The following is a 23,733-nucleotide window of genomic DNA, read 5'->3' on the forward strand; positions in this document are numbered from 1 at the left end:
AAGGGACTTGGGAGTCCTTGTTCACGATTCTCTTAAGGTTAATGTGCAGGTTCAGTCGGCAGTTAAGAAGGCAAATGCAAAGTTAGCATTCATGTCAAGAGGGCTAGAATACAAGACCAGTACTTCTGAGGCTCTATAAGGCTCTGGTCAGACCCCATTTGGAGTATTGTGAGCAGTTTTGGGCCCCGTATCTAAGGAAGGATGTGCTGGCCTTGGAAAGGGTCCAGAGGAGGTTCACAAGAATGATCCCTGGAATGAAGAACTTGTCATATGAGGAACGGTTGAGGACTCTGGGTCTATACTCGTTGGAGTTTAGAAGGATGAGGGGGGATCTTATTGAAACTTACAAGATACTGCGAGGCCTGGATAGAGTGGACGTGGAGAGGATATTTCCACTTGTCGGAAAAGCTAGAACCAGAGGACACTATCTCAGACTAAAGGGACGATCCTTTAAAACAGAGATGAGGAGGAATTTCTTCAGCCAGAGGGTGGTGAATCTGTGGAACTCTTTGCCGCAGAAGGCTATGGAGGCCAAATCACTGAGTGCCTCTAAGAGATAGATAGGTTCTTGATTCATAAGGGATCAGGGGTTATGGGGAGAATGGGGATGAGAAAATATCAGCCATGATTGAATGGTGGAGCAGATTCGATGGGCCGAGTGGCCTAATTCTGCTCCTATGTCTTCTGGTCTTATGAGTCGGTTCTTTTCGGAGGTGGAGGATAATGTGTGGCGATATTTGGAGTGTCGGGAGGTCGGGTGAGGAGAAAGGCCGGTGTCTTGGCCCTAATAGCCCAGAGATAGATTTTGTTACGTTGGCGGAACTCGGAATATGGGTGAGAGATTTGGCAGAGTTTCGGCATTAGGAAAAAATTTAAAGTTTGCCATTCGCGGGGTGGAAGCTGTTTATCGACTTCTTTAAGAGGTATTGACTCGTCAGTGGTGGGGGGGTTTACTTTGGTTGGGGGGGGGGAGTAGGTTGGAAAAGGGAGGCGGGTACTGCGGTGGGAAGCTCGGAGGGAGGGAGTTGGTACCTGTTGGCACGGTTGGCTTTTGGAGTTTTGTGAATATGTATGTCTTAAAAATGCCTTCAATTAAATTATCATAGAATCATAGAATCATAGACGTTTACAGCATGGAAACAGGCCCTTCGGCCCAACCAGTCCATGCCGCTCAGTTTTTTACCATTAAAGCTAGTCCCAGTTGCCCGCACTTGGCCCATAACCCTCTATACCCATCTTACCCATGTAACCATCTAAATGCTTTTTGAAAGTCACAATTGTACCCGCTTCTACTACTACCTCTGGCAGCCCATTCCAGACACTCACTACCCTCTGAGTGAAGAAATTGCCCCTCTGGGCCCTTCTGAATCTCTCCCCTCTCACCTTAAACCTATGCCCTCTAGTTTTAGACTCCCCTACCTTTGGGAAAAGATGTTGACTATCTACCTTATCTATGCCCCTCATTATTTTATAGACCTCTATAAGATCACCCCTAAGCCTCCTACGCTCCAGGGAAAAAAGTCCCAGTCTATCCAGCCTCTCCTTATAACTCAAACCATCAAGTCCTGGCAACATCCTAGTAAATCTTTTCTGCACTCTTTCTAGTTTAATAATATCCTTTCTATAATAGGGTGACCAGAACTGCACACAGTATTCCAAGTGTGGCCGTACCAATGTCTTGTACAACTTCAACAAGACGTCCCAACTCCTATATTCAATGTTCTGACCAAATTAATTTTCAAAATTAAAAAATTCTCAATTCATGTCACAGGCGGAGGCAGTTGTGCTCATTAAACCTGTGCAGATGCTTTAAAGTTGTCTAAATAGAGGGGTGACACGTGGCGCAGTGGTTAGCACTGGGACTGCGATGCTGAGGACCCGGGTCAAATCCCAGCCCTGGGTCCTGTCCGTGTGGAGTTTGCACATTCTCCCCGTGTCTGCGTGGGTTTCGACCCCAAAACCCAAAGATGTTTAGGTTAGGTGGATTGGCCACGCTAAATTGCCCCTAAATTGGAAAAAAAAAAATGGGTACCCGTGAGTTTCCTCCAGTTTCCTCCCACAAGTTTTAGAAAAACGTGCTGTTAGGTGAATTGGACATTCCGAATTCTCCCTCTGTGTAACTGAACAGACGCCGGAGTGTGGTGACTAGGGGATTCTCACAGTAACTTCATTGCAGTGTTAATGTATTAGTGACAATAAAGATTATTATTATAATTAAACGGTCCCAGGTGTTTACGCACCTAAAGAGTTTGAAGATGGAGGTGATTTTTGTACAGGAGACACATTTACTGGTGAAGGAGAAGGTGTGGCTAAGGAAGTGTTGGTTGGGGCAAACATTCCAGTCGGTGTTTGCAGTGACCAAATGGTGCAGGACCCAAGGGGTAGGTTTGTGATAGTGAACGGGGTATTAGCGGGGGCACCGGTGGGACTGGTGAATGAGTATGCCCCCAACTGGCATGACGTGGACTTTATGAAGAAGTTGTTCGGGTCTATCCCGGATTTGGCTTCTCACCAATTGATCATGGGCGGGGACTTTCATTGTGTGCTGGATGGATAGATCGAGACCTACATCAATGGCCAGGTAATAATGTTCATTAGTGCCACAAGTAGGCTTACATTAACACTGCAATGAAGTTACTGTGAAAAGATCCGAGAAGCCACATTTCGGCGCCTGTTCGGGTACACAGAGGGAGAATTCAGAATGTCCAATTCAGCTAACAGCATATCTTTTGGGACTTGTGGGAGGAAACCGGAGTACCCGGAGGAAACCCGCGCAGACACGGGGAGAACGTGCAGACTCCACACAGTGACCCAAGCCGAGAATTAAACCAGGGACCCTGGCGCTGCGTGCAACAGTGCTAACCACTGTGTTACCGTGATGCCAGGTCGGGGATGGTGAGGGAGTTGGGGAGGTTCATGGACCAGGTGGGGGTGGTGGACCCATGGAGTTTTAGGCCCTGGCAGGGAGGGGGAATATTCCTTCTTCTCGCCTGTCCATCGGGTGTACTGCTGTATCAATTTTCGTGTTTTGGGTAAGGCGGTTTTGACAGGGTTTGTGGGGGCAGAATATACGGGAATAGTGATCTCAGACCACGCACTATGCTACTTGGATTAGGTTTAGGTCGGGACGGACACAGAGACCCGGGTGGAGGGTGCATTCGTCACTTTTGGCGAATAAGGAGTTCGTTTTTTTTTTATTCCAATTGAGGGGCAATTAGCGTAGCCATTCCACCTGACCTGCACATTTTTAGGATTAGACACGGGGAAAATGTGCAAACTCCACACGGACAGTAATGAAGGGCCAGGATCGTACTGGGTCCTCGGCGCCCTGAGGCAGCAGTGCTAACTGCCGTGCCGCCCGATAAGGAGTTCTGTAATGAGGTGACACTGGCGAGTAAGAACTACATTGAACTCAATCAAAATGGGGAGGTCTCTGCAGCCACGTTCAGGGAGACATTGAAGGCGGTGGTTCAGGGGGAATTTATTTTGTTTAAGGCCCACAGAGATAGGATTGAGAGAGAGGAGAGGCAGAGAGATTGCTGGAACGTTTGTAGATATGGATCGGAGGTACTCGCTGGCCCTGACTAGAGGGTTGCTGACAGAAAGGAAGACGCTGCAGGGGCAGTTTGATCTGTTGACAAAAGGGGAAGGTGATGGGTCAGCTACACTGGCTGTGGGGGGGGGGGGGGGGGGGCAGTATGGGTACGGTGAAAAGGCGAGTCAGCTGCTTGCCCATCAGCTGTGACGGCAGGCAGCGGCAAGGGAACTTGTGCAGGTGAGGTGGTGATGAAGCTGGAGAAAACAAATGAAGTGTTTTAGGCCTTTTATCGAGGGCTGGACAGGGCCGAGCCTAGAGGATTAGAGAATGTGCACACGGACAGTGACCCGGGACCGGGATCGAACCCAGGTCCTTGGCGCCATCAAGCAGCAGTGCTAACCACTGCGCCATCATGCTGCCCTTTCTGGGTATAAATTAAATGTTGGAAAAAGTAAGATGTTCCCGGTGAACACTCTCGGGACGGTGTGCGAACAGGGAATGCTGTAGCTAGGGTTAGATTTCAGTATCATTCAGGTGGCACATGACTGGGCCGCCTTGCATAAGTGGAACTTGACATGTCTGATAGAGGAGGCTGGGGGGTGGATTTCAAAAGGCGGGACACCCTGTATTTGACATTAGCAGGGAAGATGCAGGTGGGAAAGATGAACGTGCTGCCAACGGTTTTGCTTATTTTTCAGTCCCTTCCAATTTTCCTTCCTTCCCCAGACCTTTCTCTGAAGGTTGGACAAACTGTTCACGGAGTTTGTCTGGGCAGGCAAGACACGGAGGGTTAGTGGGGCTCTACTGCAAAGAACGAGGGGATGCTGGTGCTCCCAAACCTGCTGCATTATTAGCACTACTGTTTTGTTGTTGTTCACGGGCACATGGGGTCACCTTGGAAATGCTGGTCTGTCAACTTACCCAGAAACAGATGAAATAGATCAGCAGCACTGTGGGGATGCCCCCAAAACTGTTCCCCTCCAGCACTGTGGAGCCGCGTTCCAGGTTCAAACAGTCTGTGTTATTGAATGTACTGTTCCGCGGGCCTCCAAGGCTCTTGAGTCGAGGCACTGAAGTCATCCTGGTAGGCAAGATCTGTCCTCCAACCATTTAATCTGGAAGAAGACAAATAACTATTATTTATCCATTGGTGATGATTCAGCAAAATTATGCCAGAGATCAGGGACTGCAATAATGTGGAGAGACTGAAAGCCCGGTGGTGAAGTATAAAATAGAAATCAATCTTTACTCTCTTTCGCAAACATTTATTCACAGGGATACACATTACTAACATGCGTCTCCTAACCGCAACTCCAGTTTCATTCTGCTCCTTATCAATAGGAGCCCCTATGACTCCCTAGTTAATGCCCACTTACAATTAAACATATTTAATGTACAACAACATAAGAGAGGCTCTGGATTATTCATCTCAGAGCAGACAACGTGAATGGAAGATTTATAGAGGTCATCAAAACCATGAAGAGTTTTGGTAGAGTAAATGAGGAGAAACTGTCTCTAGTGGTAGGAGGACCAACCTATAACCAGAGGACGGATACAGATGTAAAATAGTGATCAAAATAAACCAAGGGGAAGCTGGGGAGACTTCCTCAGACTTCCTCAGTCCAAGCAGATTCATTAAGAACTTTCAAAGGGAGGTATAGTTGATCAGACATACTTGCAGGTCTTTGGGAAAGGGCCAGGGTCTGGGAGTAATTGGGTAGCTTTCTCAGAGAGCTCGTGCTAGCACAATGAGCCTTCTGTTCAGAAGGGCTCCTTCTGTTCAGTATGATTCTTTAACAGATTTACAACCTATTTCCATCCATTTGTTCTCAGGTATGCTGTGAAAAGTTGAAACAGGAAGTTTGTCGCCAGTTGGTGCAACAACCCCACTCTCTATGCAGTTGTTACAGAACAAAGTCAAACCAAGACTGTGGTAATGGTGCGTAGAAAGTTGCCACTGACTGTCTTCATATAGACTATTAAAATTACAGAATGGTGGGGTGGCACGGTGGTGCAGTGGTTAGCACTGCTGCCTCACAGTGCCGAGGACTTAATAATAATACTATTTATTAGTGTCACAAGTAGGCTTACATTATCACGGCAATAAAGTTACTGTGAAAATCCCCCAGTCGTCACACTACGGCGCCTGTTCGGGTACACTGAGGGAGAATTCAGAATGTCCGATTCACCTAACAAGCACGTCTTTCGGGAGCTCCCGGAGGAAACCCACGCAGACACGGGGAGAACGTGCAGACTCCGCACAGACAGTGACCTAAGCCGGGAATCAAACCTGGGACCCTGGAGCTGTGAAGCCATAGTGCAAACCGCTATGCTACCGTGCTGCCCAATAATTTAGATCAGTGAGGTTTGAGCCCGTGTCGGATCTCTCGAGTGTCTTGGACTGGGGTGTTTGGGTGGGATTTGAACCCGCGCCGCCTGGCCTCTGGCTCCAAGTCTGGTGACATGACCACTAGGCCACGGAATCTGCATGGGTTCGATCCCACCACAGGTCACTGTCTGTGTGGAGTTTGCACATTCTCCCTGTGTCTGCTTGGGTCTGTTGCTCTATTAATAATGTTGGTGAACATTATTAATTTCCCTTATATCGATCAAATGACCACACAACCAGTTAGTTAGTTCAAAAGATGGTTTATTTACATACATAAGAGTTACATCGACATGCAAACACAATATCTACTACGAGTTAAACTACACCTATCAGCTACAATAACCTATACTTACCTTCAGGGCGACCGGCACTGTGCAAATGGATAAGGCCTTTATCTGGATTTCATTTGGCTGGTTCAAAGAAAGTGGCTCTGTCTCTGCTGGGCTCATCTGTCAGGTAGCGATCATTGGTCTTGAACTTGGCTGGCTGTTCCTGCTGCAATTGGGCTGGCACAGGCCAGATCCAAAAGAGACAGAACACATGTCTGTGCTCTCTTTTATCCCTCTGGGATTTCGCGCTCTTTGGGGTGGTCTGTAACCTTGGACCCAATAGCTCGACAGGGCTCTGATCACTGTCTTCGATTTCGGTCAATAAAGGGGCGGGTGCCTTGGTGGCTGGGCGGGTCCTTAGCGGTCATTGACCTTGGCAGTTGGGCTTTCTGAATACAGGGAGTGGCGCCGATCAGTCTGTGGCTGTGCCGGTTGCTTGATTGGAGTTCTATTGTCCTGGGAAAATGGGCCATTAAAATGCAAATGAGCGGGGGTTTTGATCAGGTCTGGTTACCTGTGTTTCAAATACACATAGGCTCTGTATCTGTCTGAGTCCGGGGTTGGCAATAATTCCCTTGGTCCTTTGCAGGTGGCCATCTTAGATGGCTAGAGGTCTCAGCCCACAATCCAAAGATGTGCAGGGTAGGTGGATTGGCCACACTAAATTGCCCCTTAATTGGAATTTTTTTTTTAAATGACAGAATGATTACTACACAGAATGAGGCCATTCAGTCCATCCAAGACTGTTTTGTGAAAGAGCAACTCCGCTAATTCCACTTGCCCTCCCTTTCGCATCGTCCCGTTCTCTTATCTAATTCCCTAGGAAAGCTTCTAATACCCTATGAAGGCCCCTAATTCTCTATGAAGGCCCTTAATTTTCTATGAAGGCCCCTAATTCCCTATGAAGGCCCCTAATTCCCTATGAACGCCCCTAATTCCCTATGAAATCCCCTAATTCCCAATCAAGGCCCCTAATTCCCAATGAAGGCCCCTAATTCCCAATGAAGGCCCCTAATTCCCAATGAAGGCCCCTAATTCTCTATGAAGGCTCCTAATTCCAAATGAAGGCCCCTAATTCCAAATGAAGGCCCCCAATTCCTTATGAAGGCCCCTAATTCCCTATGAAGGCCCCAAATTCCCAATGAAGGCCCCTAATTCCCTATGAAGGCCGCAGTTGTCGTGTCCTAACCACTTGCTGCATAAAAAGCCTTTTCAACTTGTCGCCACTGGTCCTTTTGCCAATCCGTTAACTCTCTATCCTCTGGCCTCGACACATCCATCAATAAGGACAGTTTCTCCCTATCTACCCTGTCTAAACCTCTATTATACCTCCTCTCAACCTTCGCTTAGAAACGTATATGGAAATTAGGAGCAGGAGGAGACATTTCGGCCCTTCGAGCCTGCTTCGCCATTTATTATGATCATGGTTGATCATCAGGTTCAATACCATTTTTTTTTTTTTTTTTTTTTTTTTTATATAAATGTTTTATTGAAAATTTTTTCCCAAACAACAATTTTTCCCCTCTTACAAAGCAAACGCAACAATAACAATACAGAAATTTTAAACAATACACAAGTAACAAAACCCCTTTATCTTTGACCTAAACTTAAACTAAACCCCCCCCCCCTCCCCCCTGCCCCCCCCTTCCCCCTGGGTTGCTGCTGCTGGTCATCTGTCTTCCCTCTAACGTTCCCCTAGGTAGTCGAGAAATGGCTGCCACCGCCTGGTGAACCCTTGAGCCGATCCTCTCAGGGCAAACTTTATCTGCTCCAGTTTAATGAACCCCGCCATATCATTTACCCAGGCCTCCAGTCCGGGGGGTTTCGCCTCCTTCCACATGAGTAGGATCCTGCGCCGGGCTACTAGGGACGCAAAGGCCACAACGTCGGCCTCTTTCGCCTCCTGCACTCCCGGCTCTTCCGCAACTCCAAATAGAGCTAACCCCCAGCCTGGTTTGACCCGGGCCTTCACCACCCGCGAAATCACTCCCGTCACTCCCTTCCAATACCCTTCCAGTGCCGCGCATGCCCAAAACATATGTGCGTGGTTTGCCGGGCTCCCGCCACACCTCCCACATTTGTCCTCCACTCCAAAGAACCTGCTCAATCTTGCTCCCGTTATGTGTGCTCTATGTAGCACCTTAAATTGAATCAGGCTAAGCCTGGCGCATGAGGAAGAGGAATTTACCCTGCTTAGGGCATCAGCCCACATACCCTCCTCTATCTCCTCCCCTAGTTCTTCTTCCCACTTTCCTTTTAGTTCGCCCACCGACTCCTCCCCCTCTTCCCTCATCTCTCGGTAAATCTCTGACACCTTGCCCTCTCCGACCCACACCCCTGAAAGCACCCTGTCCTGTATCCCCTGTGTCGGGAGCAATGGAAATTCCCTCACCTGTTGTCTAGTAAATGCCCTCACCTGCATATATCTCAAGAAATTTCCCCGGGGCAACTTATACTTTTCCTCCAATGCTCCCAAGCTCGCAAAAGTCCCATCTATAAATAAATCTCCCACCCTCCTAATTCCCAACTGGAACCAGCTCTGAAATCCTCCATCCATTCTTCCTGGGGCGAACCTATGGTTGTTCCTGATTGGGGACCCCACCAGGGCTCCCCGCACCCCTCTCTGTCGCCTCCACTGTCCCCAGATATTCAATGTTGCCGCCACCACCGGGTTCGTGGTAAACTTTTTAGGTGAGATCGGTAGCGGCGCCGTCACCAGCGCCTCTAAACTCGTCCCTTTACAGGACTTTCTCTCCAGTCTTTCCCACGCCGCTCCCTCACCCTCCATCATCCATTTACGTATCATTGCCACATTGGCGGCCCAATAGTAATCGCCCAAGTTCGGTAGTGCCAATCCTCCTCTGTCCCTACTACGCTGAAGGAACCCCCTCCTTACTCTCGGAACTTTCCCTGCCCACACGAAGCTCGTGATGCTCCTGTCTATTTTATTAAAAAAGGTCTTAGTGATTAGTATAGGGAGACATTGAAATACAAATAAGAACCTCGGGAGGACCATCATCTTAATTGCTTGCACCCTGCCCGCCAGCGATAGAGGCTGCATGTCCCACCTCTTGAGGTCCTCCTCCATTTGTTCTACCAACCGTGTCAGATTAAGTCTGTGCAAGGTTCCCCAGCTCCTAGCGATCTGAATCCCCAGGTATCGGAAGTTTCTTTCCACTTTCCTTAGAGGCAAGCCTTCTATCTCTCTACTCTGGTCCCCTGGATGTATCACAAATAATTCACTCTTTCCCATGTTTAGCCTATACCCCGAGAAATCCCCGAACCCCCTCAAAATTTGCATAACCTCTATCATTCCCCCCGCTGGGTCCGACACGTATAACAATAGGTCATCCGCATATAACGAGACTCGGTGTTCTTCTCCCCCTCTAATCACCCCTCTCCATTTCCTGGAGTCTCTCAACGCCATGGCCAGAGGTTCAATTGCCAACGCGAACAACAATGGAGACAGCGGGCATCCCTGTCTTGTTCCCCTATATAGTCGGAAATACTCCGATCTATGTCGACCTGTAACTACGCTTGCCGTTGGAGCCCCATAAAGAAGTCTAACCCAGCTAATAAACCCGTTCCCAAACCCAAACCTCCTTAACACTTCCCATAAATACTCCCACTCCACCCTATCAAATGCCTTCTCTGCGTCCATTGCCGCCACTATCTCTGCCTCCCCCTCCACTGGGGGCATCATTATCACCCCTAATAGTCGTCGCACGTTAACATTCAGTTGTCTCCCTTTTACGAACCCTGTCTGATCTTCGTGCACCACCCCCGGGACACAGTCCTCTATCCTCGATGCCAGCACCTTTGCCAACAATTTGGCGTCCACGTTCAACAATGAAATGGGTCTATAGGACCCGCACTGCAACGGATCTTTATCCCTCTTCAAAATTAACGATATCGTCGCCTCCGACATCGTCGGGGGTAGAGTCCCCCCTTTCCTGGCCTCATTGAACGTCCTCACCATCAACGGGGCCAACAAGTCCACATATTTTCTGTAATACTCCACCGGGAACCCGTCTGGTCCTGGGGCCTTCCCTGCTTGCATGCTTCCCAGTCCCTTAATAACCTCGTCCACCCCAATCGGTGCCCCCAGGCCTACCACCCCCCGCTCCTCCACTTTCGGGAACCTCAATTGGTCCAGGAACTGCCGCATCCCCTCCTCTCCCTCTGGGGGTTGAGACCTATACAGTTCCTCATAGAAGGTCTTGAACACCTCATTTATCTTTCCTGCCCTTCGCACCGTGTCTCCCCTTTCGTCTCTAATTCCTCCTATTTCCCTCGCTGCTGCCCTCTTTCGCAATTGATGAGCCAACAGGCGACTCGCCTTTTCCCCATATTCATACCTCCTCCCCTGTGCCTTCCTCCACAGTACCTCCGCCTTTCTGGTGGTCAGAAGGTCAAATTCCGTCTGGAGTCGTCTCCTCTCCCTGTACAATTCCTCCTCCGGGGTCTCTGCAAATTCCCTATCCACCCTTAAAATCTCCCCCAGTAATCTTTCCCTTTCCTTGGCCTCTGTTTTCCTTTTGTGGGCCCCAATGGAGATCAGCTCTCCTCTGACCACCGCTTTTAGTGCTTCCCATACCACTCCCACAGGGACCTCGCCGTCGTCATTGACCTCCAGGTATCTCTCAATACACCCCCGCACTCTTGCACACACTCCCTCATCCGCCATCAGTCCCACATCTAATCGCCAGAGTGTTCTCTGCTCCCTTTCCTCTCCTAATTCCAGGTCCACCCAATGTGGGGCATGATCCGAAACCGCTATGGCTGAGTACTCAGCTTCTTCCACCCTAGAGATCAACGACCTTCCCAAAACAAAAAAATCTATCCGGGAGTACACTTTATGGACATGGGAGAAGAAGGAATACTCCCTAGCCCTAGGTCTAAGAAATCGCCATGGATCCACTCCCCCCATTTGGTCCATAAACCCCTTAAGTACCTTGGCCGCTGCCGGCCTTCTTCCGGTCCTTGAGCTGGATCTATCTAGCCCCGGGTCCAGCACCGTATTAAAGTCCCCTCCTAAAATCAAGTTTCCTACCTCCAGGTCCGGTATACGCCCCAGCATCCGTCTCATAAATCCCGCATCGTCCCAGTTTGGGGCATACACGTTAACCAACACGACCTCCATTCCCTCCAGCCTGCCACTCACCATTACATATCTACCTCCGCTATCTGCTACGATGTTCTTTGCTTCAAATGCGACCTGTTTCCCCACCAAAATGGCCACCCCTCTATTCTTTGCGTCCAGTCCTGAGTGGAACACCTGTCCCACCCATCCTTTCCTTAGCCTAACTTGGTCCGCCACCTTTAGGTGCGTCTCTTGGAGCATAACCACGTCTGCCCTTAGTCCTTTCAAATGCGCGAGCACTCGGGCCCTTTTTATCGGTCCGTTCAGGCCTCTCACGTTCCACGTGATCAGCCTCACTAGGGGGCTACCTGCCCCCCTCCCGTGTCGACTAGCCATTACCTTCTCTAGGCCAGTCCCATATCCCGCCTCCGCGCTCCCGCTCGCTCCCCCAGCGTCGCACACCATCCCCGCCCACCCACTCTTTAGCCATTTCCTTTTGGATTTCCGCAGCAGCAACCCAGTTGTCCCCCCCCCCCCCTTCTCCCTCCCTCCTCCCCTCCCCGCTAGATCTCTTTCTAGCTTGATTGCTCCCCCCATATTACTTCCGTAAGTCAGCTGACTTCAACTGACCCCGGCTACTCCTGCTCACTCCTCGACCTCCCCATGTGGGGAACTCCCATCCGCCTTGCGCCTGTCTTCCCGCCTTATTCTTTCTGGTGCGGGAACATCCCTTTACCTGACCCGCCTCTTATGGCGCAGCTCCCTTTCCCCTCCCCCTCCCCTTCCCCATTCTCCAACTATGTCCCGTCTTTCCCCCTCACCGGCGCCCACATTTCCCCAATGTCTCCCCCCTTCCCTGTTTACTTCTCAATTAACTTCCACCGTAACATTAACAATAACACTTCCTGCAGCATCAGTCCCTCAGTTCCGATCCAATTTCTCTTCTTTGATGAAGGTCCATGCTTCCTCCGCCGTCTCGAAATAATGGTGTCTCTCCTGATACATGACCCATAGTCTTGCCGGCTGCAGCATCCCGAACTTCACCTTCCTTTTATGCAACACCTCTTTGGCTCGGTTGAAGCTCGCCCTCCTTCTCGCCACCTCCGCACTCCAATCCTGGTATACCCGTACCACTGCATTCTCCCATCTGCTACTCCGCACCTTTTTAGCCCACCTCAGGACCTCTTCTCTATCCTTAAGGCGGTAAAATCGCACGATTATCGCCCTGGGTGGTTCTCCCGCTTTTGGTCTTCTCGCCGGAATCCGATTTGCCCACTCCACCTCCAAGGGGCCCGTAGGGGCCTCAGCACCCATCAGTGAGCTCAGCATCGTACTTGCGTACGCTCCACAGTCCACTCCTTCCACACCCTCAGGGAGACCCAGTATCCGAAGGTTCTTCCTTCGCGCTCCATTTTCTAGGGCTTCGATCCTTTCAGTACACTTTTTATGAAGTGCCTCGTGCGTCTGTGTCTTAACCGCCAGGCCCAGGATCTCGTCCTCAATATCTGTCACCTTCTGCTCCACCACACGGAGCTCTGTCTCCTGGGTCTTTAATGTCTCCTTGAGCCCCTCAATTGCCTGTAGCAACGGGGTCAGCACCTCCCTCTTCAGCAGCTCCACGCACCGTCTCACAATTTCATGCTCAGGCCCCCATGTCGCCTGCGCTTTCTCCGCCGCCATCTTGTACTTCTCTCTTTCTGACCCTTTGGTCGACGATTCCTCGCGCTGCAGCCGCCGCCGCCGGTTTTTTCCTCCTTCGTTTGGGGGGGACTCCCTTCTCACACGCCCCACACCGGGTTGCGTCGTCGAAAAATTCCCCGTTGAGGCTCTTAAAAGAGCCCGAAGGTCCGTCGGAGCTGGAGCCGCCGAAGCGTGCGGCTAGCTAGGCATCACCGCAACCGGAAGTCCCTTCAGTGGCCTTGATGAGGTCTTTTCACAGTTGTTCCCTCTGCTGCTAGAATTCACCTTTGATACAGGCCCTCAGGTCAGCTTGCAGCTTTAAGCTTGCCCTTCCCCCGCCTGCATGCTGGAAGAGGCCCTGTTTATCCTGTAGTTGCAGCCAAATCTTTCACTGTTTCTGCGTGTGTCTGGCAACCAAGAGACATACCCTTCCTGGGGGACACTGTCGGGGGAATATCGCCGCCTTCTTCCCACACCGGGAAATGTCAAACAAATGCCGTGGGGGCCCTGTAAAAGAGCCCAAAAGTCCGTTCCAAGCAGGAGCTGCCGAATATGCGACCTAGCTCTGCATAGCCGCACCCGGAAGTCATCAGGTTCAATACCATGATCCCGTCTTCCCTCCATATCCCTCGATCCCTTTAGCCCCAAAACCTATATCCAATTCCTTCTTGAAATTACACAACATTTTGGCCTGAACTATTTTCTGTGGTAATATAGAAACATCTTCTTAAATTTATTCATGAAACGGATGCCCTCATCCTGGGAACCATTCTCATGAATCTTTTCCGCACCTTCTCTGAAGCCTTCACATCCTTCTTAAAGTACGATGCCCAAATTGGACACAATCCTGATGTTGAGCACAAACCAGAGTTTTATAAAGGTTCCTCGTAACTTCCCACTCTTATACTCTGAGCTTCTATTTATAAAACCCAGGATTCTAAATGCCCTTTTAAAAAAAAAAAATTTTTTTAGAGTACTCAATACATTTTTTTTTCAAATTAAGGACCAATTTAGCGTGATCAATCCACCTACCCTGCACATTTTTGGGTTGTGGGGATGAAACCCCACGCAAACACGGGGAGAATATGCAAACTCCACGTGGAAAGTGACCCAGAACCGGGATTGAACCTGGGACCTTGGCGCTGTGAGGCAGCAGTGACAACCACTGCGCCACCGTGCTGCCCATCTAAATGTCTTTTCTATTTTTAATTTAGAGTACCCAATTCATTTTTTCCAATTAAGGGGCAATTTAGCGTGGCCAATCCACCTAGTTTGCACATTTTTGGGTTGTGGGGGCGAAACCCACGCAAACACGGGGAGAATGTGCAAAGTCCACACGGACAGTGACCCAAGGCCGGGATCGAACCTGGGACCTCAGCGCTGTGAGGCAGCAGTGCTAACCACTGCACCACCGTGCTGACCATCTAAATGTCTTTTTAACCACCTCAACCAGTTATGAACATTGTGGTGGCGTGGTCCCTTTAAGGGGCGAGCCCTCGTGGTCCATGTGACCTGCTCGGGGCCTGTCGCATGGGAGTGCACAAACCCCGACCAATGGAGAAAAAGCACCACACGGGGCCCTGGGAGTAGGTTTCCAGGCAAAGTGGACCTTGGAGCCAGAGAGTGACAAACTGTTTTAGTCATTCTGTGCCTCTGCATAGTTTACCTTTAATGATTACCAATAAACCCTTGTTCAGTTATACTGTAAATCTCTCTGGTATTGCCACGGGCCACCACACAGACGGTGAGTGCAAACTGGGTTACAGAGGGACATAGATAAGCTGCAGCGCTGGGCTGAGAGGTGGCAAATGGAGTTTCATGCAGAAAAGTGTGAGGTGATTCATTTTGGAAGGAATAACAGGAATTTAGAGTACTGGGCTAATGGTAAGATTCTTGGTAGTGTGGATGAGCAGAGAGATCTCGGTGTCCATGTACATAGATCCCTGAAAGTTGCCACCCAGGTTGAGAGGGTTGTTAAGAAGGCATACGGTGTGTTAGCTTTTATTGGTAGAGGGATTGAGTTTCGGAGTCATGAGGTCATGTTGCAGCTGTACAAAACTCTGGTGCGGCCGCATTTGGAGTATTGTGTGCAATTCTGGTCGCCGCATTATAGGAAGGATGTGGAAGCATTGGAAAGGGTGCAGAGGAGATTTACCAGAATGTTGCCTGGTATGGAGGGAAGATCTTATGAGGGAAGGCTGAGGGACTTGAGGCTGTTTTCGTTAGAGAGAAGAAGGTTAAGAGGTGACTTAATTGAGGCATACAAGATGATCAGAGGATTAGATAGGGTGGACAGTGAGAGCCTTTTTCCTCAGATGGTGATGTCTAGCACGAGGGGACATAGCTTTAAATTGAGGGGAGATAGATATAAGACAGATGTCAGAGGTAGGTTCTTTACTCAGAGAGTAGTAAGGGCGTGGAATGCCCTGCCTGCAACAGTAGTGGACTTGCCAACACTAAGGGCATTCAAATGGTCATTGGATAGACATATGGACAATAAGGGAATAGTGTAGATGGGCTTTAGAGTGGTTTCACAGGTCGGCGCAACATCGAGGGCCGAAGGGCCTGTACTGCGCTGTTATGTTCTATGTTCTATGGGAATTCTGGCCAACCCAGGACTCAGACTCAGAGCTTGTGTGTGTATTTGCAACCCAGACAGCTAGACGTGATCGAAACCCCCGCTCGTTTGCATTCTAATGGCCCATTTCCCCAGAACAAAAGGACTGTACTCAGGTAACCGATACAGATGCAGACTAACCGGCACCACTCCCTTTGCTAAGAAAGCCCAAACAGCCAAGGTCAATGACCGCTCAGGCCACGCCCAGCCATCAAGGCACCCACCCCTTTATTGGCCGAAATCGAAGGCAGTGATCGAAGCCTGCCGAATTATTGGGTCCAAAGCTAAAGACCGCCCCAAAGATTGCGAAATCCCGAGGGACAAAAAGAGACACAGCCATGTGCTCGGTCTCTCTTGGCCCCGGCCTACGCCTAAAACCAAGTGTAGCATTACGACCAGAAGGCAAGTTCAAGACCAACGATCGCTACCAGACGGATGAGCCCAACAGAAATGAAGCCACTTCTACCCAGCCACGCAAGATCCAGACAAAGGCCTTGTTCATCTGCATAGAGCCGGTTGCCCTGAAGTTAAGTATAGGTTATTGTAGTTGTTAGGTGTTGTTTAACTTGTAGTGTTTTATATTGCATGTCGAAGTAATCCTTGTGGGTAAATAAACTATCTTTGAACTTGAACTGGCTAACTGGTTGTTTGGTCTTTGATCGATATCCGGTAAAGACTTGTGGTGGTATCATTCGATACCTGGCGACTCTGAAAGGCAATATTATCATTAATAAGTGCCATATCTAGTTAATTTGGCAACATTATTGGTGCCAATTGGTGGGACAGTATTCCACTCATTAAAAAGAGCAACATTATTGGTGACTCCGGTGCCGATTGGCAACACAGCTTAGTGTGGTCTGCAAATTTGGAGATATTGCATGCAATTCCTTCATTCAAATCATTAATGTATATTGTGAGCAGCTGGGGTCCCAGCACTGCATCCTGCGGTACCCCACTACTCACTGCCTGCCACTCTGAAAAGGACCTGTTTATTCCCACTCTCAGCTTCCTGTCTGCCAACCCGTTCTCTATCCACATCAATACATTACTCCAATACAATGAGCTTTAATTTTGCTCACTAATCTCTTGTGTGGGACATTGTCAGAAGTCTTTTGAAAGTCCAGATACACAACATCCACTGGTTCACCCTTGTCCACTCCACTGGTCACCTCCTCAAAACATTCCAGAAGATTTGTCAAGCATGATTTCCCTTTAGTGAAGCCAGGCTGACTTGGACCGATCCTGCCCCCAATTTTGGATGTCGTTCTAATAACAGGAACATTACATGAAGAGGGATTGAGAAGATTCAGAGATGTGGGAATCCGACTGACGCACGGGAAGTGACCTTTCCAAGCTAGTGAGGTCACTTACCCAGGGTTCAAAGTGGACTCAAAGGTCCTGCACCCATTTGAAGACAAGGCGAGATCCATAAGAAAAGTCCTGGCACCTAAGAACGAGGCCAAATTCAAGTCCTTCCTGGGGTTGGTAAACTACTATGAACATAGAACATAGAGCAATACAGCGCAGTACAGGCCCTTCGGCCCACGATGTTGCACCGAAACAAAAGCCATCTAACCTACACTCTGGTCGTTGTATTCCCAACCTAGCAATGACATTGACGTCACTGCACTTGCTCTTCAGAAAGGATTGGAAGGAACCACAGGAGCAGGACCTCCAGCACGTCAAGGAGGCCTTAGAGTCATTGAGTCTATTGGTTCACTTTGACCCGGGTAAGCCAATCATCTTAACCTGCAATGACATACCACCATATGGAATAGGGCAATTTGAAGATGGTTCAGAGAGACCAATTGCCTTTACATCCAGAACTCGTTCTGATATCAATCGGAAATATGCACAGATCGAGAAAGAAGGCCTGTGTCGAGAAATTTCACCAGTATGTCTATCGGCAACATTCTCAATAATCATAGAATCATAGAATTTACAGTGCAGAAGGAGGCCATTCGGACGATCGAGTCTGCACCGGCTCTTGGAAAGAGCACCCTACCGAAGATCCACACCTCCACCCTACCCCCATAACCCTGTAACCCCAGCCAACACTAAGGGCAATTTTGGACACTAAGGGCAATTTAGCATGGCCAATCCACCTAACCTGCACATCTTTGGACTGTGGGAGGAAACCGGAGCACCCGGAGGAAACCCATGCAGACACGGGGAGAACGTGCAGACTCCATACAGGCAGTGAACCAAGCCGGGAATCAAACCTGGGACCCTGGAGCTGTGAAGCAATTGTGCTAACCACCATGCTACCGTGCTGCCCATTTCCTCATGGCGCCGAGGATCCGGGTTCGATCCCGGCCTGGGTCACTGTCTGTGTGGAGTTTGCACATTCTCCCCATGTGTGCGTGGGTTTCGCCCCCACAACCCAAAGATGTGCAGGCTAGGTGGATTGGCCACGCTAAATTGCCCCTTAATTGGGAAAAAGAAAATAACTGACCACAAGCCTCTGCTGGGACCCCTCCGTGAAGACAAGTTGATACCTCTAATTGCCTTTGCCAGAGTACAATGGGGGGCCATGTTGTTGGCGACCTACAATTACATCTTTCAGCATAGGCCAGGCACACACATTTCAAACATGATGCACTGAGTCAGTTCCCACATTCTCAGAACCCGGCACCACCACCAGTGCCTCATGAGATCATACTGGCATTAAACTTTCTTGACACTGTGGTTAGCACTGTTGCCCACAGCACCAGGGTCCCAGGTTCAATTCTGACCTCGGGTGACTGTGTGGAGTCTGCATGTTCTCCCCGTGTCAGCGTGGGTTTCCTCCGGGTATTCCAGTTTCCTCCCAAATTCCAAAGATGTGCAGGTTAGGTGAACTGGCCATGCTAAATTGCCCAAACAAAGTTAGGTGGGGTTACAGGGTTAGGAGTTGGAGATTGGGCCTAGATAGGGTTCTCTATTGGAGCAAGGGCCGGTGCAGACTCAATGGGCCAAATGGCCTCCTTTTGCACTGTAGTCATTCTATTGCATTCTATGATTCTATTGTATTCTATGATTCTATGATTCTTGATTCTATGATTCTATGATTCTTGATTCTATGATTCTATGATTCTTGATTCTGTGATTCTATGTTTCTATGACACTTTACCAATATTGTCAGGTCATAAAGATCTGGACATAACGTGACCCAGTTAGATCGTAACTGGATGGCACCGTGATAAATCTGACCAGTTAAGGCCTTACCTCACTCACAAAGACCAACTCAGTTGTGAGGATGGAGTCATACTCTGGGGTTCCAGAGTGACAGAGCCAGCCGCAGCACAAGACCCATTGTTGCAAGAATTGCACAGTGCCCATCTGGGCTCGGAGGTGCATTTAGTGGCCCGACATAGATAAGGATATTGAACTTATAGTGCACCAGCGTGACCCGTGTCAGGGACAGCAGACGTTGCCACCCACAGCCAACCTCCACCCATGGGATTGGCCCTGGTTGACCCTGGATGAGGGTACGTGTGGGCTTCGCTGGCCCTTTCTTGGCAGAATGTTCCTCATCTCGGGGCACCACGTTGGCGTAGTGGGTTAGCCCTGTTGCCTCACGGCGCCGAGGTCCCAAGTTCGATCCCGGCTCTGGGTCACTGTCCGTGTGGAGTTTGCACATTCTCCCCGTGTCTGCGTGGGTTTCGCCCCCACAACCCAAAGATGTGCAGGGTAGGTGGATTGGCCACGCTAAATTGCCCCTTAATTGCAAAAAGAATTGAGGACTCTAAATTTATTTTTAAAAAGAAGAATGTTCCTCATCTTGTTTGATGCCCACTCAATATGGCTGGATATCCAAGAGATGGGGACAAAATCCTCGGTGGCCACAGTAGAGGCCAGTGCCGCATTTGTGCTACCCATGGCCTACCTGTAGCGTCTGACAACCGTAGAAGAGTTTCAGCATTTTGCCTGAACAAATAGCATTCACCAATCGAGAACAGCCCCTATCACCCGGCCTCAAACAGGCTAGCGGAGCGAGCTGTGCAGACGTTCAAAACGACCATGAGAAAGCGAACTAGCGCGCTATGTCCTGTTGAAATCTATACTTTCCTCACAGCTCACAATACTTACAACACTTCCAAGTGGGGCGGCACGGTAGCACAGTGGTTAGCACTGTTGCTTCACAGCGCCAAGGACCTGGGTTCGATTCCCGACTTGGGCCACTGTCTGTGTGGTGTCTGCGTGGGATTCCTCCGGATGCTCCGGTTTCATTCCACAAGTCCCTAAAGACTTCCTTGTTAGTGAATCGGACATTCTGAACTCTCCCTCTGTGTACCCGAACAGGCACCGGAATGCGGCGACGAGGGGATTTTCAAAGAACAGAGAAAAGTACAGCACAGGAACAGGCCCTTCGGCCCTCCAAACCTGCGCCGACCGTGCTGCCCATCTAAACTAAAATCTCCGTATCCCTCTATTCCCTTCCTATTCATGTATTTGTCAAGACCCCCTTTAAATGTCACTATCGTCCCTGCTTCCACCACCTCCTCCGGCAGTGAGTTCCAGGCACCCACTACAGTCCTGTTGTAATACTGGAGGATGCGATACTTAACAGAACAGAAATGAAACGACCGAAAGGAGGCTATGGAAACGTGTAGAGGGGTCAATTACTGGGGGGCATAGGTTTAAGGTGCGAGGGGCAAGGTTTAGAGTAGATGTACGAGGCAAGTTTTTTACACAGAGGGTAGTGGGTGCCTGGAACTCGCTACCGGAGGAGGTGGTGGAAGCAGGGACGATAGTGACATTTAAGGGGCATCTGGACAAATACATGAATAGGATGGGAATAGAGGGTTACGGAGATTTTAGTTTAGACGGGCAGCAAGGTCGGCACAGGCTTGGAGGGCCGAAGGGCCTGTTCCTGTTCTGTACTTTTCTTTGTTCTTTGTACCACCATGCTGCCCTGGCTGCTTCTACATGTTAACTGTCTATGTTCCACACACAACGACATATAAATCCCTTTGCCTACCAACATTTTATAGTCCCTTGCTTTTTTGTTTTAATGCAATTTTTATAAGTGGATAATGTCACACTATCCCACCATTATATTCTACACAACAGGAATGAATGAAATGTTTTTATTTTTTTTAAATTTAGAGTACCCAATTCATTTTTTCCAATTAAGGGGCAATTTAGTGTGGCCAATCCACTACCCTGCACATCTTTGGGTTGTGGGGGCGAAACCCACACAAACACAGGGAGAACGTGCAAACTCCACACGGACAGTGAACCAGAGCCAGGATCGAACTTGGGTCCTCAGTGCCTCAGTCCCAGTGCTAACCACTGTGCCGCATGCCGCCCTAGGGAGCTTGAATATTAAGATCATTCCACCTTGTTCTAGATTCACTCAGGGTAAGTGGTTTCTGTAAATCTACTCCATTAAACCTTTCAATTTGCTCGGTTTGATCACCCTCAAAATGTCTTCTACAATCAAGCCAATGCAGATCCGTTTCCACAACCTCCTTTTGGTCATTTCATTTCTGTTCTGTTAAATATCACATCCTTCAGTATTACAACAGGACTGAAATAATTAATTGACTGCAAAACACTTTTGAGATGTGAAACTTGCAAAATCAAAATTTGCGGCTTGGTGGCACAGTGGTTAGCACTGTGGCTTCACAGCATCAAGGACCTGGGTTCAATTCCGGCCTTGGGTCACTGTCTGTGCGGAGTCTGCATGTTCTCCCCGTGTGTGCGTGGGTTTCCTCCGGGTGCTCCGGTTTCCTCCCACAGTCCAAAGATGTGCAAGTTAGGTGGATTGGCCATGATAAATTGCCCCTTAGCGTCCAGGGATGTGCAGGTTAAGTTACGGGGATAGGGCGGGGTCAGTGGATGGACCTGGACGGTCAATGCAGACTCGATGGGCCAAATGGCCTCCTTCTGCACAGTAGGGATTCTATTGATAATTGTTAAACACCATTTATATCGCAGTGTTTTGTGTCCAAGTAATATTCTCCCCCCTGCAACTTTACTAAAAAATAATTTCCTGGTGTTCTGCAATACCAGGAGCAGGCTGAGTGAGTCAGCTGGTCTGGCAATTCTGTTCACACTGTAGCAGGTTGACACAGGGCTGAGAGGGTGCTGCACTGTCAGAGGGACCATCTCTATAGATGAGACCTTTTAATTTGATGCCCCGCCAAAGGTGGATAGAGGTGATCACATGGCGCTATTTGGAAGTAGAATCTCTCTGATGCCCCGATCAATATTTATCCCCCCCCCCCGCCAACATTATCTGAACAGGTTAATTTCGTGGGATCATTCCCATGTCCGACGTCACAAAAATTGTAACTTCATTGGGTGGAAAGCACTTTTCCCCACGTTTACGAAATGGGTTAATGCAGGATCTTCCATTAAACACAGCACAAAGTTTGACCTCTCCCATAATGACTTCAGCAAAGAGGATATCGCGCCCACACTTCCGCCTTAGTGGATGGGTGCGCCCTCAAACAAATCCTTCTCACCAGTTATAGAATCGAAGTCCCACTTTTGTGTTTATTTGGGCGCCGGGGCACGAGAATAAATGTTGAAAAACTTTCTGCAAGACGTTCCCGCAAGACAGGTCCACCTCTCCTTGGCGCAGTGTTCGGGATTGGGGAGTTAGTGCACCCAACAAGCTAACGTGGCAATAAACTCCCCATATGCAACTAACTAACTCCCCATGTACAACTAACTAACTAACTCCTCATATATAACTAACTCCTCATATACAACTAATTAACTCCCCATGTACAAGTAACTAACTAACTCATATACAACTAACTTCTCATATACAACTAACTAACACCCCAACTCCCCATATACAACTAATTAACTCCTCATATACAACTAACTTGCCAACTCCCTATATACAACTAACTAACTCCCAGGTACAACTCACTAACTAACTCCCCATATACAACTAACTAACTCCCAGGTACAACTCACTAACTAACTCTCCATATACAACTAACTCCCCAACTTCTCATATACAACTAACTCCCCATGTACAACTAACTAATTAACTCCCCATGTACAACTAGCTAACTCCCCATATACAACTAACTAACGAACTCCCCAACTCCCCATATACAACTAACTCCCTGTGTACAACTAACTAACTCCACAACTCCCCATGTACAACTAACTCCCCATGTACAACTAACTAACTCCCCATATACAACTAACTAACTCCCCAAGTCCCCATATACAACTAACTACCCATGTGCAACTAACTAACTCCCCAACTCCCCATATACAACTAACTAACTCCCCATGTACAACTATTTCCCCATATACAACTAACTCCCCAAGTCCCCATTTGCAACTAATTAACTACCGATGTACAACTAACTTACTCCCCATATACAACTAACTACACATGTATAGCTAACTAACTCCTCGTGTACAACTAGATAACTCCCCATATACAACTAACTACCCATGCACAACTAACTAACTCCCCATGTATAACTAACTAACTACTCATGGATAACTAGCTAACTCCCCAACTCCCCATATACACCTAACTAACTACCCATGTATAACTAACTAACTCCCCATGTACAACTAGATAACTCCCCATATACAACTAACTAACTCCCCATGTACAGCTAACTAACTACGCATGTATAACTAGCTAACTCCCCAACTCCCCATATACAGCTAACTCCCCATGTACAACTAACTAACCAACTCCCCATATACAACTACCTATGTACAACTAACTAACTCCTCAACTCCCCATGTACAACTAACTATCTCCCCATGTACAACTAACCATCTCCCCATGTACAACTAACTCTGCAACTCCCCATATACAGCTAACTAACTCCCCATTTACATCGAACTAACTCCCCAACTCCCCATATACAACTAACTCCCCATGTACAGCCATATAACTCCCCATATACAACTAACTAACTCCCAGATACAACTCACTAACTAACTCCCCATATACAACTAACTCCCAGGTACAACTCACTAACTCCCCATAGACAACTAACTACCAGGTGCAACTCACTAACCATCTCCCCATATACAACTAACTAACTCCCAGGTACAACTCACTAACTAACTCTCCATATACAACTAACTCCCAGGTACAACTCAGTAACTACTCTCCAT

At 48.7% G+C, this 23,733-nt stretch overlaps 1 protein-coding gene across 2 annotated transcripts in view; it reads right to left on the reverse strand.

The window, feature by feature from the left end:
* Window positions 1-23,733, reverse strand: part of LOC140411147 (CSC1-like protein 2) — a 187,572-nt gene that overhangs the window by 163,572 nt on the left and 267 nt on the right. Inside the window, exons 1-2 of one of the 2 annotated variants that reach the window (XM_072500214.1) lie at window positions 22,092-22,230; window positions 4,460-4,653 (exon numbers count right to left, since the gene is read on the reverse strand). In XM_072500214.1, coding sequence (XP_072356315.1) covers window positions 4,460-4,648 — 189 coding nt within the window. In that variant the 5' untranslated portion in view covers window positions 4,649-4,653; window positions 22,092-22,230. Of the gene's footprint in view, window positions 1-4,459; window positions 4,654-22,091; window positions 22,231-23,733 lie in introns of those variants that run through there. The other variant, XM_072500213.1, reaches the window with a different exon arrangement.

Source organism: Scyliorhinus torazame, chromosome 4 (assembly GCF_047496885.1).
Source record: "Scyliorhinus torazame isolate Kashiwa2021f chromosome 4, sScyTor2.1, whole genome shotgun sequence".
Classification (NCBI taxonomy): Eukaryota; Metazoa; Chordata; class Chondrichthyes; order Carcharhiniformes; family Scyliorhinidae; genus Scyliorhinus; species Scyliorhinus torazame.